The 15,147-nt window shown below is 41.6% G+C and overlaps 1 protein-coding gene across 7 annotated transcripts in view; it reads left to right on the top strand.

The window, feature by feature from the left end:
* Nucleotides 1-8,914, top strand: part of YIPF4 (Yip1 domain family member 4) — a 59,121-nt gene extending 50,207 nt beyond the window's left edge. For 3 of the 7 annotated variants that reach the window (XM_073338413.1, XM_073338409.1, XM_073338411.1), the window contains 5 exons: nt 15-186; nt 3,619-3,696; nt 4,649-4,762; nt 7,880-8,134; nt 8,752-8,914. In XM_073338413.1, coding sequence (XP_073194514.1) covers nt 15-186; nt 3,619-3,696; nt 4,649-4,762; nt 7,880-8,017 — 502 coding nt within the window. In that variant the 3' untranslated portion in view covers nt 8,018-8,134; nt 8,752-8,914. Of the gene's footprint in view, nt 1-14; nt 187-3,618; nt 3,697-4,648; nt 4,763-7,284; nt 7,463-7,879; nt 8,135-8,751 lie in introns of those variants that run through there. The other 4 variants (XM_073338412.1, XM_073338410.1, XM_073338414.1 and 1 more) reach the window with 4 other exon arrangements.
* Nucleotides 8,915-15,147: the final 6,233 nt, after the last annotated feature.

Below are 15,147 nucleotides of genomic sequence, written 5' to 3' on the forward strand. Positions count from 1 at the left end.
TTTTACAATTGTAGGGAGGAACTGGACATTGATCTGAAGGATATTTACTACAAAATTCGATGTGTGTTGATGCCTATGCCATCTCTTGGGTTTAACAGACAGGTAGTGAGAGACAACCCTGATTTTTGGGGCCCTCTGGCAGTTGTCCTCTTCTTCTCAATGGTTTCATTATATGGACAGTTCAAGGTAGGTATAAACCTTTTATCTAAAGAGAACTTTAAACTAAATATTGGGACTTGAATGCTAAACAGTCTATCATATTTATAGAGACGAAGAAAGCCTCTTCTCCTTTTGCCGTTAGTATAGTGAGAAGAATGGAACATCTAGTTCCAAATATATTTATTTCATGGGTTAGTCTTTCTGCATATTAAAAAAACTTGTAATACTATACTAAACGTTCCTTGTAGTACATCTCTAAGGTTCATTAGAATAAAAATGTCAGGTTCTTGTCTCTGAAATGGAAATGAAGGAAGCGTGGGTTTTCTGGAGGCTTGTAATGATATGCAATCTGTCAGATTCTCAGCTGTATACTAACTGGGATGACTAAAAACATAAAACCTACACAATAGGTATATTTCATTATAGTGCTGAAGCAAAAGATGGCACCTTTACAATGCTGGTTCATCTATGTTAAATAAAATGTAAACTGTGACTGAAATTGAGGGCCCCTTAGGGATCAGTGATGAAAGTTAATGTCACTTAAATTTCTGTAGTTGGTGCACAATCATAGAGTAGAATGTCTGTATGAACACATTCCCTCCTCTGAAATCTTCTCCCATCTTTAATTTAGTTCTCAAATACAGTTTACATTGATTGTACTATTAACGTTGTAATATTTCAGTTCCCCCTACCACCGTCCTCTTTTTTGCATTGCACAATGAAAAAGGTAGTTGGCTTTCCTACATGCTTCACAAAAAAGTTTGGGACAGGAAACCATTAGAAGACTCCCCCACCCCACCCCCCGGCCACATTACCCAGGAACATACTCTTGCAAACATCTTTAGTAAGGATATCTCTTCTAGAGAGGGGAAAAATTAGCTCTTTGTTCAGACATATTAGTAATAAGTTATGTTAACTAAGAATTCTAATTCAAAAGTGGCGTATTCAGTTGGCAGTTAGATACTTGCTGGTTGAACCTTCTACGTTATAGTCATACTAGTAGACTATTTTTCAGATCATTTTAAACTTATTTACTGGTTTTATTACCAGAAAACCTTTGTGTAAAGATTTTGAATTTATTGTGGTTACAAATAATGCCACAACTTCTGTCTGGTACCTTTTTTGTCCTCTCAGATATCTTTTCCTTCTCTTCCTCCCACCCCCATAATTGAATAACTTCTGTCTCCTTAATACCTCTGCGTCTTGTCACTTGACTTCTCCTATGATTCCTTGAGAACTCAGGGAATGCAGCTTTTGATTGGCCAGCAAGAATTATAGTATAGAGATGCTTGGCCTTTCTTCCACTTTTCCAGTACTGCCCAAGCAGAACATCCCTCGTAGTGCTTCTAATCACTGCCACCTTTAAAAAGTGACAGAACTTAGATATGAATCTCGGTCTTCTCTTGGTAGCACCTAAGTGAGACCCTCTGCAATCTCCACTTACAATAATGAGTAAACACCTTTAGCTCTATCTTTAAATATAGCAATAAGTAAGGCTGTGTTTTAGTCACGGGTATTTTTAGTAAAAGACATGGACCGGTCACGGGCAGCAAACAAAAATTCACAGCCCATGACCTGTCCATGACTTGTACTATATACCCGTAACTAAAACTTGGGTACTCGGGGGTGGGGGGCAGCCCAGGAGCCCCCACGGGTGCTAAGGAGCTGGGGGATTTGGCATGACTGGCAGGCTCCTTACCTGGCTCCACATGGCTCCCCAGAAATGGTGACGTCCCTCGGCTCCTAAGTGGAGGTGCGGCCAGGAGGGCTCCATGTGCTGTCCCCACCCTGAATGTCCACTCCATTGGCTCCCATTGGCTGCAGTTCCTGACCAATGGGAGCTTTGGGGGCGCTGCCTGTGGGTGGAGGCAGTGTGGAGAGCTGCTTGGCCACGCCTCTGCCTAGGAGCTGAGACAGATACATGTTGCCATTTCTGTGGACCCCCCCCTCCCTCCCCCCGGGAAGTGCTGCCCAGAGCCCTCCCCCCCCCTTCTGAACTCCCAACTCCTTGCCTTAGCCCAGAGCCCCCTCCCACACCAAAACTGCTGCTGCTGCTGGGGGGGCACAGTGGCCCGAGACTGCCCCGGCTGTGGCCGGTGCGCCTGGCTCAGGGTCTGCCAGAGCTGCTCAGGCGGCCTCCGGGCCAGCCGCACTAGCCATTGAAGACATGGAGGTCACAGAAAGTCATGAAATCAGTGATGTCTGTGACCTCTGTGACAGACTTGCAGTCTGAGCAATAAGCCATACCGGGATGTGTGGTATTATAGAATGCTATTAGTCAAGGTAATTAATTTTGAGATATGAGCCTGAAAGGGAGTTCCTTCAACCTCCATAAGGTGTGCACTAAAAGCTGACTAACACTCACTCTTGAATGGCTTATTTCTATGAGTATAGTTGACTAATTTTATAAGAGACACATTAATGTGATTTGTTCTTTTGGATGGGAGAAAGGTGCAGGGAAAGAAAGAAAGGTATGCAGTGTTTCTTTCCCCAGTGAAACAATGGTTTTATGATGTGTTCTTTTAAAAATTATTACAGAATTTAACTGAAGAGACAAAATCTACAGTGACACCAGCTTCATCCTCTTTTCACCTTCCCTTTTTATTTTTACAGTGCATATGAAACCTTAAATCAGTACCCAGTTTAGGTTTGAAGCCTAAACTTGAGTTTTAAATGCAACCACACTTTGAAGCTCAAAGGCTGTCCTAGGTGTGTGGGTTCCCACTGTAGAAGTGCTGTTTTCAAAGGGAAAGCATTATTTTTCCTTATTCTGCTTAGCAGCTGCCCTCCAGATCAGCTGGGCTGTGATTTAATTTAAGTGTAGGCTAGGGACCTGAATTGTGTGATAATTTAAGCCAGTTTCATATTCATATTAAGAACTGAGGAGAGGAGGAAACCTGAGAGGAAGACTACAGCCTAAACTAGAAGTACTGTTGAGGTGCAGAAAAAGTTAGATCTCTGTTCTTTTGATTTTGTCGTTTTAAGGGTGACACACAGTATTCTGCCATCCCTAGATACAATGTTAATCAACCAAGAAAGAAGATACAAGCTGAACATTGATTTTTCTTTTTTTTTTTTGTTACTTTAAGCCAACTGGTCAATGTTGTCTGGGCATGCTTTTCATTGGGTCTGAAGAGAGATTGATTTCCTTTTGTGTTTCAAAGTAGAATGAAAACAAACATGATTTAGCCAGACTTCTTTTAATTCCAAAATTTTTACTGACACCTTCCTGTTGTGATAACAAAACCACACTACGGGTAAAATACTGGTTTTACCATATTTTCTTATTAAGCATTCCAAACACATAGCAAACTTGTCATCTGAATTTTATTTCTAAATTCCATTGTAATACTGAATAATACAAGGTTTGCTGCAGTTTACTTTCTTATTAAACCAAAATGAATTCTGAATTATAATGAAAATTGATTGATAAGAATTAATTGTTCTCTCTCTTTTAAGGTGGTTTCTTGGATTATAACTATATGGATATTTGGATCCTTGACAATTTTTTTATTGGCCAGAGTTCTTGGAGGAGAAGTAAGTAGCAATGTGAAAGTGTGACTGATATATAAAATATTCAGAAATGACTTGGTTTTTTGGATGCCCAACTTGCAGCACTTTAAAGTCACCTAGTTACTTTTTCAAAAATCTTGACCTCCCATATTTAGACATGAATTATAGCACAGTGCGGAACACATTGATGTCTGTTGAAATTGAGATTCCAGGTAAATTCTTAGAGTTAGTCAGATCTAGTCAGATAGGTGCTAGCTAGTGAACAGGTTTTAATTAAAAATAAGAACGTATCCAAATCTTTGCCTTAAATTCTAACACATTCATTTGTTCATGTAACTGGATTTAGAAAACAAAATTTGGTCAATTTCACATGCAGTTATTTAAACTGCACATTTACTTACAACTTGGCCAGAACCAGAAATATATCAAAAATACTACTAGACGTCTAGAGCATGCTTACTACAATTTTCGCTGCTAACATGAACTTCTATCATTAATTTAGGCATCCCAGTGGGAGAGTTATTTTTTTGTGGCAGTTAATTGCAGATATTCTGACTTAATGACCACTGTCGAGTTGATTTGTTAATTTGAAATCTGATAGTGTATTTCATACATACCATGCTAATTTCTAAATGCTGCAGTAATTATGTAATACTTATTTGAAATGCGTTACTCTGTCATTACCAGTAAAGAGCCTTGGCATTAAAAAGACTGGAAGTAACCAATTGTATAATTTGCATAAATATATTACCCTGTGAATTTACATTTAATGACAGTAATATTAAAAATTCACTTTGCACATTTTAATAACTTTAATTCTGAGCCACAAGACAGATGCATGTACTCAGCACTACACTTACTAGAATAGCTACTAATTCCATCATGACAAAATATAAGTGTTTTCTCTGTTGACAAAACTTACAAGCTAGATGGAGGAAATTGTTTTATTCTTTACGGATTGATTTATAATTTTTAGGTTGCATATGGGCAAGTTCTTGGTGTGATAGGATATTCTCTACTTCCACTCATTGTAATAGCACCTATCCTCTTGGTGGCTGGATCATTTGAAGTTGTATCTACACTAATAAAAGTGAGTTCAGTAATGTTTGTTTGTCACTATGCTTCAAAATATTATGTTGCCCTGAACAAAGTAATAATTTTAGTAACTTGTGATAAAATTTTAAAAGTACTGCTTGAATTCTTGTGACCCTCTTGTCCAGAAACAGAGGTCAGGAAGTCACTTTGTCTTCCCCATAATTCAGTATATGATATGTTTAGTTATTGGAACGTGAATAGTAACATCAGTCATTTCAGAGACCTCCTGGTAGTAGAAGTAGTAATCTCAAAACACTTCTACAAAGAAGGTAAGTATTGTTAGCCATTAAACAGATGGAAAACTGAGACGGAGTGCCAAAACTGACCAGCCCAAAGTCAACTGCCAGTAGAGCTGGGCAAAATTTTTCAAACAAAACTTTTTTTAGCAACAAAATGCAGATTTGGTAACACTGAAATGTTTCACAAATTTGTGTTGGTTTTGCCAAATTTGTGTCCAAAAAATTTCAGGAAAAGTAGAAATGTTTCATTTTGACACCTCTGAAATGAAACTAGGGCTGTCAATCACTGTTAATTCAAGCGGTTAACGTAAAATACATTAACTAGGTTAAAAAAAGGTACAATGAATCGCAGTTTTTATCACATTGTAAAACAATAATAGAATACCAATTTGAAATGTATTATAAATATTTTGGATGTTTTTCTATCATTTCAAATATATTGATTTCAATTACAACAGAATACAAAGTGTACTGTGCTCACTTTATATTATTATTATTTTTGTTACAAATATTTGCACTGTAAAAAAGATAAACAAATAGTATTTTTCAATTCACCTCATACATGCTGCAATCTCTTTATTGTGAAAGTGCAACTTACAAATGTAGATTTTTATTTTTACATAACTGCACTCAAAAACAAAACAATGTAAAATTTTAGAGCCCACAAGTTCATTCGGTCAGTCCTACTCCTTGTTCAGCCAATCGCTCAGATAAACATTGTTTACATTTGCAGGAGATAGCGCTGTCTGCTTCTTATTTACAGTGTCACCTGCAAGTGAGAACAGGTGTTTGCATGGCACCGTTGTAGCCAGTTTTAGTATTTATGTGCCAGATGCGCTAAACATTGTATGCCCCTTTGTGCTTTGACCACCATTCCAGAGAACATGCTTCCTTGGTGAATTTAAATTGATATCCTATTATTGTTTAACAGTGTGATTAAAACTGTGATTAATCGTGACTTTTTTTTTCTCACAATCAATTGCGATTTTTAAAAAATCATTTGACAGCCCTAAATGAAACAACATTTTGATTTTTCAATTTAAAATGGCTTTTCAAACTACTTTTTTTAAACGTAAACACTCAAAACTGAAACAAAACATTTTTTCAACTTTTGAGTTTGCTGAACAGTTCCAAAAAGTTTAGGGTTTTTTTTTTTTTTTTTTGGTTCGCACCAAACCAATTCTTCTTTTTTGAATTGCCGGTCAACCAAGAAAATCTTTTATTTGCTCAGCTTTACCTACCAGGCCTGTGGCAGTAGAGAACTTTAATGAACTGTACTAGTATGGCAAAAGTTTCCTGAAGATATGTCTACCCTGCAATTAAAAATATGTGGCTGACCCAGGCCAGTTGACTCAGGCCACTCCACATGGCTCCCGGAAGCAGCAGCACGGCCCTGCTCCGGTGTTCCAGCCAGGGAGCAGGGTCAGAGGCCGCTCCACGTGGCTCCTCGAAGCAGCAACATGGCGTTGCTCCGGCCCCTATTCAGAGGGGCAGTCAGGGGGCTCTGCTCTGCACACTGCCCCTGCCTCAAGCACTGCCCCCGCAGCTCCCATTGGCCGCGAACTGCAGCCAATGGGAGCTGCAGGGGCAGCGCCTGCAGACGGGGTAGTGCGCAGAGTCACCTGGCTGCGGCTCCATGTAGGAGCTGGAGTGGGGACATGGCTGCTGCTTCCGGGAGCTGCTTGAGGTAAGCGCTGCCTGGAACCTGCACTCCTGAGCCTCTCCCCATGCCCCAGCCCTGATCCCCCTCCCACTCTCTGAACCCCTTGGTCCCAGCCCAGAGCATCCTCCTATACCCCAAACTCCTCATCCCCAGCCCCATCCCAGAGCCCACACCCCCAGCCACAGCCTGCACCCCGTCCCGCACCCCACTCCCCTGCCCCAGCCCAGAGCTCCCTCCCGCACCCTGAACTCCTCACTTCTGCCCCCACCCCAGAGCCCACACCCCCAACAAGAGCCTTTACCCCCTCCCGCACCCCCAACCCCAATTTTGTGAGCATTCATGGCCTGCCATACAATTTCTATTCCCAGATGTGGCCCTCGGGCCAAAATGTTTGCCCACCTCTGCTGTAGGTAATCATGTATATGTTGCTGTTACCTCTGAGATGTTATCTACAGAATTTTTTTTTAAATATTCTTTTTATGTCTATGGCTAAGGGAAGCTGTTGCTTCCTGTTGTTGAAAAAAATTGGTTAGTGTGTTCCAGAGTCCTTGAGGTAGGAGAATGCTCAGTAAAGTCACCAGTCAACAGGTCCTTAACGAGGCCAAATTTTTTTAGTTTTTCCGATGATTTGCTTTGGAGGTACAAGACCCAAGAGTAAGAATCTTGCAAGATGACATTCAGAGAAGCAGAATTACAGGTAATAATCATGAAAAAAGCTCAAGTTGAAGAGGACTAAAACAGAATGAAGAGTTGTTAGAGTGCTCCCCTGGAATAAAGGTTTATGCTATCCGAATATGTACCCTTACTGTTTGCTGAATTGTAACTATAGACTTTTAAATTCAAAGGAGTGAACTTGCAGATGCTTGTCGCCACATAATGACCTTCATTGTAACGTGCTTTGAGATTTGTTGAGGAAAGCCAATACATAGGATATGTATGTAGATTATTAGTATGAATACATGTAGGTAAAATCACTCAGATATCCATGAATGAAAATACTTCAAGACCAACATGGTGCATATCTCTCTGAACGCAAAAAAAAAAAAAAAAAAAAAAACCCACCATACTATGTGTTCTCAATATAACACTCAGGAAAAAATGAAAGGTTTCTTTCCTAGTGACGTTCAAGAAAAGTTCTGATTTTTTGTATTGGTCTTTGGACAGATTTTCTTGTACTGTCAGCTAACATTATACCTTTTTTCTTTTTAAGCTGTTTGGAGTCTTTTGGGCTGCATACAGTGCTGCTTCATTACTCGTTGGAGAAGAATTTAAGACTAAGAAGCCCCTTCTGATTTATCCAATCTTTTTATTATACATCTACTTCTTGTCCTTATACACTGGGGTGTGACCTGAAGTGTTGGATGTGGCCAGAAACAATATTTTATTCACATGCAGACTGGTAAAACATAAGATTAAGGAGGCTGGAGAAAATAGGAGTGACTGTTTTGTATCCAGTTGTTGAAAGGTTTTAAGACTTAAACACACATCTGTGTATATTATTTAATTAAGCAATTATAGCTATGTGGATTTGTATCAGAGTTCTAGGTTTAAGATTCTTTAGATTTTCATGAACTAAATATAAGAACTTTGTGTTTTATAAGATTGTGTAGCAAAATACAGCTTGATACCTGTGCCATAAGCACCAGGACCAGATTACTATATTACATTGAATGGGAATATGAAAAAATATTGGTAATGGTCTCAAAGTGCAATTTTTATTTTCTGTTAAATACAGCTGGCTTTTTTAGCACAGCAAATTCTGTATATATTTATGAAACAGTCCTGATGGCTCACAGAATAGGCTCTATAATTGAGACATGACGATATTAGTATGTTTTATGTTAGAGCCCCAGATTTCTTTTATTTGGCTTTTGAGATTTTTATAAATTCTAATTTACTTTGGGAAGAAAAGTGTACATGTGTATTTTGTATCTCTTGCTTGTGTGTAGCATATATACTCCTTGTTTAAGGATGTACATTGGGTCTTCAACACTTGAAGACCCAAGCATTTGAATTAAGAGTTGCATTTATATCTCTGCCAAATGGAGCAAGACATTAATTCATTAAATGGTTTATTTGCAGAATCAAATTATTTTATATTTAACAAGTTCTGAACTTGAAGTCACACAAAAACAACTTTCAACTGCAGCATTGGAATAAGGTCTGGGAGAACGAAGATAATATATCAAATTTGTGACCTTGAGCAATGTTTTAAAATGACAAAATAAACAGACTACTTCTCTAACCTTGTATGTGTTTTGTAACACCTTGTTCTGTATTGCTTTTAATGGTATGTAATTTAACGAGTCAGGAGTTTTTTTCTAATATACTGTTCATCTTTTGCAAAATGAAGTATTAAAATTCTTAAAAGCCTTATTCTGCCTCCATTGAGTAAGGAAGGCAGAATTAGGAATTTAGCAACAAATTTTCACACTAATTTTGACTATCAAATTAGGTAATATTGTGATAACATATTAAATACTTCCTGGGTATACTATATACATTGTTTATGTAATGGTCCATGTTGATGATGATGATGGAAATTATGGAAAGAAAAAAATGTATTGAAGGTAACTTAGCATGATATTTACTTTATTGAAGTAAAGTTGTTTGCGATCTTTAGTAGGTAACATTTGGAAATAGGTTTTGACTGACTTGCCAAAAATTTCTTTTGCAAACTTTTGTCTCTTAAAAATAATAGTACAACCAGAGATCCTTACTGCAAATAAAAAATCTATCAGCCATTACAAGGTGATATGAGGAGCTGCCTGTGCTCTGTAGTAGTCAAACTACTGTGATTTTAGCTTCAATTCTACAATATTTGTAATAAAACTATCCATATAACTTGAAACTTTAATGATTAATTGTATGTAATTTATAATAATAATTATTAATTAAAATTTAAAGTTAAATTCTCAGCCTCCAAAAGAAACTTTAGTTTCTATAAATTGCTTCACTACATGGGTACCTGGTAGTTTTAAATTAAACTACTTAAAGTTGATGCTGGACAAATGTTGTGATAGCAAATCCCAGCTATGCTAAGTCTCACAGTACTGTAAACATAAAAATAACTTTGGTATCATCAACTTTTAAACTAATCAGCGGAAGTTTTGGTTGAATAAGAACTGCAAGATGTTGTTCTAAACAAGTAGTATGGTTTCTAAAAATAGATTACATATCTACAGCTTAGTGAACCTGTCATAAATATAAAGGGAAGGAACGGTTTGTTTGTTAGTACAGGGTCAGACATGAGTGTCGCTTTAAGCTTGTTAAAGGCCTTCTGACACTTTTCGGTCCACTGAACAGCATTTGGCTGTTTCTTTTTGGTTAGGTCTGTCAGTGGGGCGGCGATTTGGCTGTATTGCAGTACAAATAGTCTGTAATAACCGGCCAAGCCTAAGAAGGATTGAACCTGTTTCTTTGACTTTGGGACAGGCCACTTTTGGATAGCATCCACTTTGGCCTGTAGGGGGCTGATAGTTCCTTGACCCACCTGGTGTCCAAGGTAAGTCACTCTGTTTAGGCCTATTTGACACTTCTTAGCCTTAACAGTTAGTCCTGTCTCCCTTATGCGCTCAAGGACTTTTTGTAGATGTTCCAGGTGGTCTGCCCAGGAATCCGAGAATATGGCCACATCGTCAAGGTAGGTGACTGCATATTCTCCTAATCCCGCTAGGAGACCATCTACAAGTCTTTGGAAGGTGGCGGGTGCATTTCGCAGCCCGGAAGGGAGTACATTAAAGTAATACAGCCCGAGATGTATGGGGAAGGCTGACCTTTCCTTGGCAGATTCATCTAGTGGTACCTGCCAGTACCCCTTGGTTAAGTCCAAGGTAGAGATGAACTGGGCCCGTCCCAGTTTCTCTAATAGTTCATCTGTGCGTGGCATTGGATAGTTGTCTGGGCGAGTTACAGCATTTAGCTTATGGTAGTCTACGCAAAAACGTATTTCCCCATCTGGTTTGGGAACTAGAACCACTGGAGATGCCCATGCACTGCCAGAGGGGCGGATTACCCCCATCTGTAACATATCCTGGATCTCCCGTTCTATAGCAGTTTTAGCTTCAGGAGACACCCGGTAAGGTTGGACCCTAATTGGGTGAGCATTACCTGTGTCAATGGAGTGGTATGCCCGTTCAGTCAGTCCTGGGATGGCTGAGAATGTTGGCGCGTAGCTAGTGCACAGCTCCTTGATCTGCTATCGCTGCATACGCCCAAGGGTCATGGAGAGGTTCACCTCTTCCGCACCACCAGCACTTTTCCCTTCGTAGTAGACACCTTCGGGCCACTCAGCGTCGTCTCCTCCCTGGGCTGTAAACTGACAAACCTTTAATTCTCTGGAATAAAAGGGCTTTAGAGAATTAATATGGTACACCTTAGGCTTTCGGTTGGAGGTGGGGAATGCTATGAGATAATTAACAGCTCCCAGGCGCTCCTGGACCGTGAATGGCCCTTCCCAAGATGCTTCCATTTTATGGGCCTGGAGCGCCTTTAAGAGCATGACCTGGTCCCCTACTTTGAAGGAACGCTCTCTGGCGTGTTTATCATACCAGGCTTTTTGCTCTTTTTCAGCATCCTGTAAGTTTTCTTTAGCAAGGGCTAAAGAGGTTCGGAGGGTGTTTTGTAGGTTGGTTACAAAGTCCAGAATGTTAGTTCCTGGAGAAGGTGTAAATCCCTCCTATTGCTGCTTCATCAATTGCAATGGCCCCTTAACCTCACGGCCATATACAAGTTCAAATGGGGAAAACCCTAAACTGGATGTGGTACAGCTCTGTAGGCAAAGAGCAACTGCTGCAACACTAGGTCCCAATCATTGGAGTGCTCATTTACGAATTTACGTATCATGGTCCCCAAAGTTCCATTAAACTTCTCCACCATGCCATTTGTTTGATGGTGGTAAGGAGTGGCAACCAAGTGATTTACCCCATGAGCTTCCCAAAGGTTTTCCATAGTTCCTGCCAGGAAATTAGTCCCTGCATCTGTGAGGATGTCGGAGGGCCAACCTACCCTGGCAAAAATGTCTGCTAGTGCCTGGCACACACTTTTAGCCCTGGTGTTGCTTAGAGCTACTGCTTCCGGCCATCAGGTGGCAAAATCCATGAAAGTCAGTATGTACTGCTTTCCTCTGGGTGTCTTTTTCGGAAAAGGACCCAGAATATCCACAGCTACTCGCTGAAATGGAACTTCAATGATGGGGAGTGGCTGGAGAGGGGCTTTGACCTAGTCTTGGGGTTTTCCCACTCTTTGGCACACCTCACAACACCGGACATAGGTAGAAACATCCTTGCCCATTCCCTCCCAGTGGAATGACCCCCCCAAATGGTCTTTGGTCCTGTTCACCCCAGCATGGCCACTAGGGTGATCACGGGCTAAGCTCAAGAGCTTGGCCCAGTATTTAGTTGGAACTATCAACTGTCTCTGAGGATGCCAGTCTTCCTGGTGTTCACCAGAAAGAGTTTCCTTGTATAAAAGCCCTCTTTCTACAACAAACCTGGATCGATTTGAAGAGCTGAGAGGCGGTGGGTTGCTCTGTGCTGCCGTCCAGGCTCTCTGGAGGCTTTCATCTGCTTCCTGTTCGGTCTGGAACTGTTCCCTTGATGCTGGAGACATCAGTTCCTCATTGGATTGTGGACCTATGCTTGGTCCCTCTGGAAGCGATGTAGGGGATGGGGCTGTTTCCGTTGACTGTGAACCGCTCTCCGCTGGGACACTATGTTGGGGTTCAGGCTCTGGCTGAGCCTCTTGTGTAGGGTTATCGGCTGCTGCTGGTTCAGGTTCGGTGGGGCCCTCTGGTGTTGAGGTTGCAAGTACTGGATTCAGTGCTGGCAAATGGTCTGGTGCTGGTTGTTCCGCTGGTTCCGGTTCTGGGACTGGTTCCATCTGGGTCTCTGGGACCGGATCCACTACTGCTGTTGCAGACATTGGCCTGGGGTCTGGGTCCATCACCTCTGACCGGGTCCTGATAGAAGTTTCCAGAACAGAGCTAGGCCTCACTGCTTGTTTAGCCTGGTTGCGGGAGACGGTTCCCACCCTCTTGGCCTGCTTCACATGATTGGCCAAGTCTTCCCCCAACAGCATGGGGATGGGATAATCATCATAGACTGCAAAAGTCCACGTTCCTGACCAGCCCTTATACTGGACAGGCAACTTGGCTGTAGGCAAATCGAAAGAGTTGGACTTGAAGGGTTGAATCGTCACTTGGATCTCTGGGTTGATTAAATTGGGGTCCACTAAGGAAACATGGATAGCTGACACTTGTGCTCCGGTGTCCCTCCACGCGGTGACCTTCTTCCCGCCCACTCTCACAGTTTCCCTCCGCTCCAAGGGTATCTGGGAGGTATCTGGGCCTGTGGACCTCTGGTGTGATTCTGGTGCAATGAACTGTAATCTGTTGGGGTTCTTGGGGCAGTTGGCCTTTACATGCCCCAGCTCGTTACATTTAAAACATCGTCCAGCTGACGGGTCACTGGGGCGAGGTGGGTTGCTGGAGAACAGGGTGGTGGGACGATAAGGGGTCTGGAGGGTTCTTTGGGAGGTAGGTGGGGCTTTGGGCAGCCCCCGGTAATAGGGTGTAGTCTGGGGTTGTCCCTTCTGGTCTCCACTCCAACTGCGACCAGTTTTCTTCTTCTCTGCCACCTCCACCCATCTGGCTCCAATCTCTCCTGCCTCAATTACAGTTTTGGGTTTCCCATCTAGGATGTATCTTTCTATTTCCTCAGGAACACCCTCTAAGAATTGTTCCATTTGCATTAGGAAGGGCACATTTACTGGAGACTCACCACTTGCTCCTGATATCCAGGCATCCCAATGTTTCACAACATGGTAGGCATGTCGGGTAAATGACACGTCTGGTTTCCACCTTAGGGCTCTAAACCTCCGACGAGAATGCTCGGGTGTTATCCCCATTCTGACTCTCGCCTTGGATTTAAACAGTTCATACTTGTTCATGTGTTCTTTAGGCATTTCAGCTGCCACCTCAGCTAAGGGTCCACTGAGCTGTGGCCTCAGCTCTACCGTGTATTGGTTGGTAGAGATGCTGTACCCAAGGCAGGCCCTTTCGAAGTTTTCTAAGAAGGCCTCAGTATCATCACCTGCCTTGTAGGTGGGGAACTTTCTGGGATGGGAAGTGGTACTTGGAGAAGGATCGCTAGGGTTTGTTGGGATATTCCGCTGAGCCTTTATCTTCTCCACATGCTTCCTCTCTTTTTCCTTCTCCTCCAGTTCTTTGGCCCTTGCTTCCATTTTCAGCCGCATGAGTTCTATCTGTCTTTCATGTTCCCTTTGTTTTTCCGCAGCCTGAAATCTGCCTAATTCCAGCTTTTGTCGAGCCGTGGATTTTGTCATTCTAACCCTGTTTTTAACTAACTTTACACCCAAGGTTTAGAAATAAACAAACAAAACTAGGCTGTAAAATTTTGCTGTGCTGGAATAGAATACCTATTCTCTGATAGTGATTGTCAGCCTACAGAAAAAGACAATTCCCTTGTCTCTGCCCTGGGCTCAAATCAAAGCAAAAAACCTCCAACTACTTGGAAACCTGCTTACCAGCAGCCCAAAGGAAAAAAAAAATTCCTTTTCAAACCTGTGCTCCTTGTAAAACAAAAAAATCAAAATCCTAAAAAAAAACCCTGCCACTTTTGTCTCCAGGCAAATGGGTAGAACACCCCCCCCCCCGTTTACTTTTAGAAAAAAAAAAAAATTCTGGTTTACCAAGACTGTGAATTTCCCTGCAGGAGGCTAAGTACCCTGCCTCCAGGCAAAGAAAACCTGCAATTCACAAAGATAATCCCCTTTTGTCTCAGCTCTGGCTCCAAACCAGAGAGAAAACAAGCTGCTTTCAGTTTCAGCTGCTTCTGGACTTCCTTTCCAAAGGAAAAAAAAATTTCCTTTTTAAAATCTGTATTTCTAGTTCAAAAAATCTCAACTGGATCTCAAAATGATTTCAGGTTAATCCCACCACTCTGCCACCATGTCAAGGTTCCTCCCCCACTCTGAACTCTAGGGTACAGATGTGGGGACCTGCATGAAAAACCTCCTAAGCTTATCTTTACCAGCTTAGGTCAAAACTTCCCCAAGGTACAAAATATTCCACCCTTTGTCCTTGGATTGGCCACTACCACCACCAAACTAATACTGGTTCCTGGGGAAGAGCTGTTTGGACACGTCTTTCCCCCCCAAAATACTTCCCAAAACCTTGCACCCCACTTCCTGGACAAGGTTTAGTAAAAAGCCTCACCAATTTGCCTAGGTGACTACAGACCCAGACCCTTGGATCTTAAGAACAATGAACAATCCTCCCAACACTTGCACCCCCCCTTTCCTGGGAAATGTTGGATAAAAAGCCTTACCAATTTGTATAGGTGACCACAGACCCAAACCCTTGGATCTGAGAACAATGAAAAAGCATTCAGTTTTCTTACAAGAAGACTTTTAATAAAAATAGAAGTAAATAGAAATAAAGAAATCCCCCCTGTAAAA

This window comes from Lepidochelys kempii, chromosome 3, assembly GCF_965140265.1.
Source record: "Lepidochelys kempii isolate rLepKem1 chromosome 3, rLepKem1.hap2, whole genome shotgun sequence".
NCBI classification, from domain to species: domain Eukaryota; kingdom Metazoa; phylum Chordata; order Testudines; family Cheloniidae; genus Lepidochelys; species Lepidochelys kempii.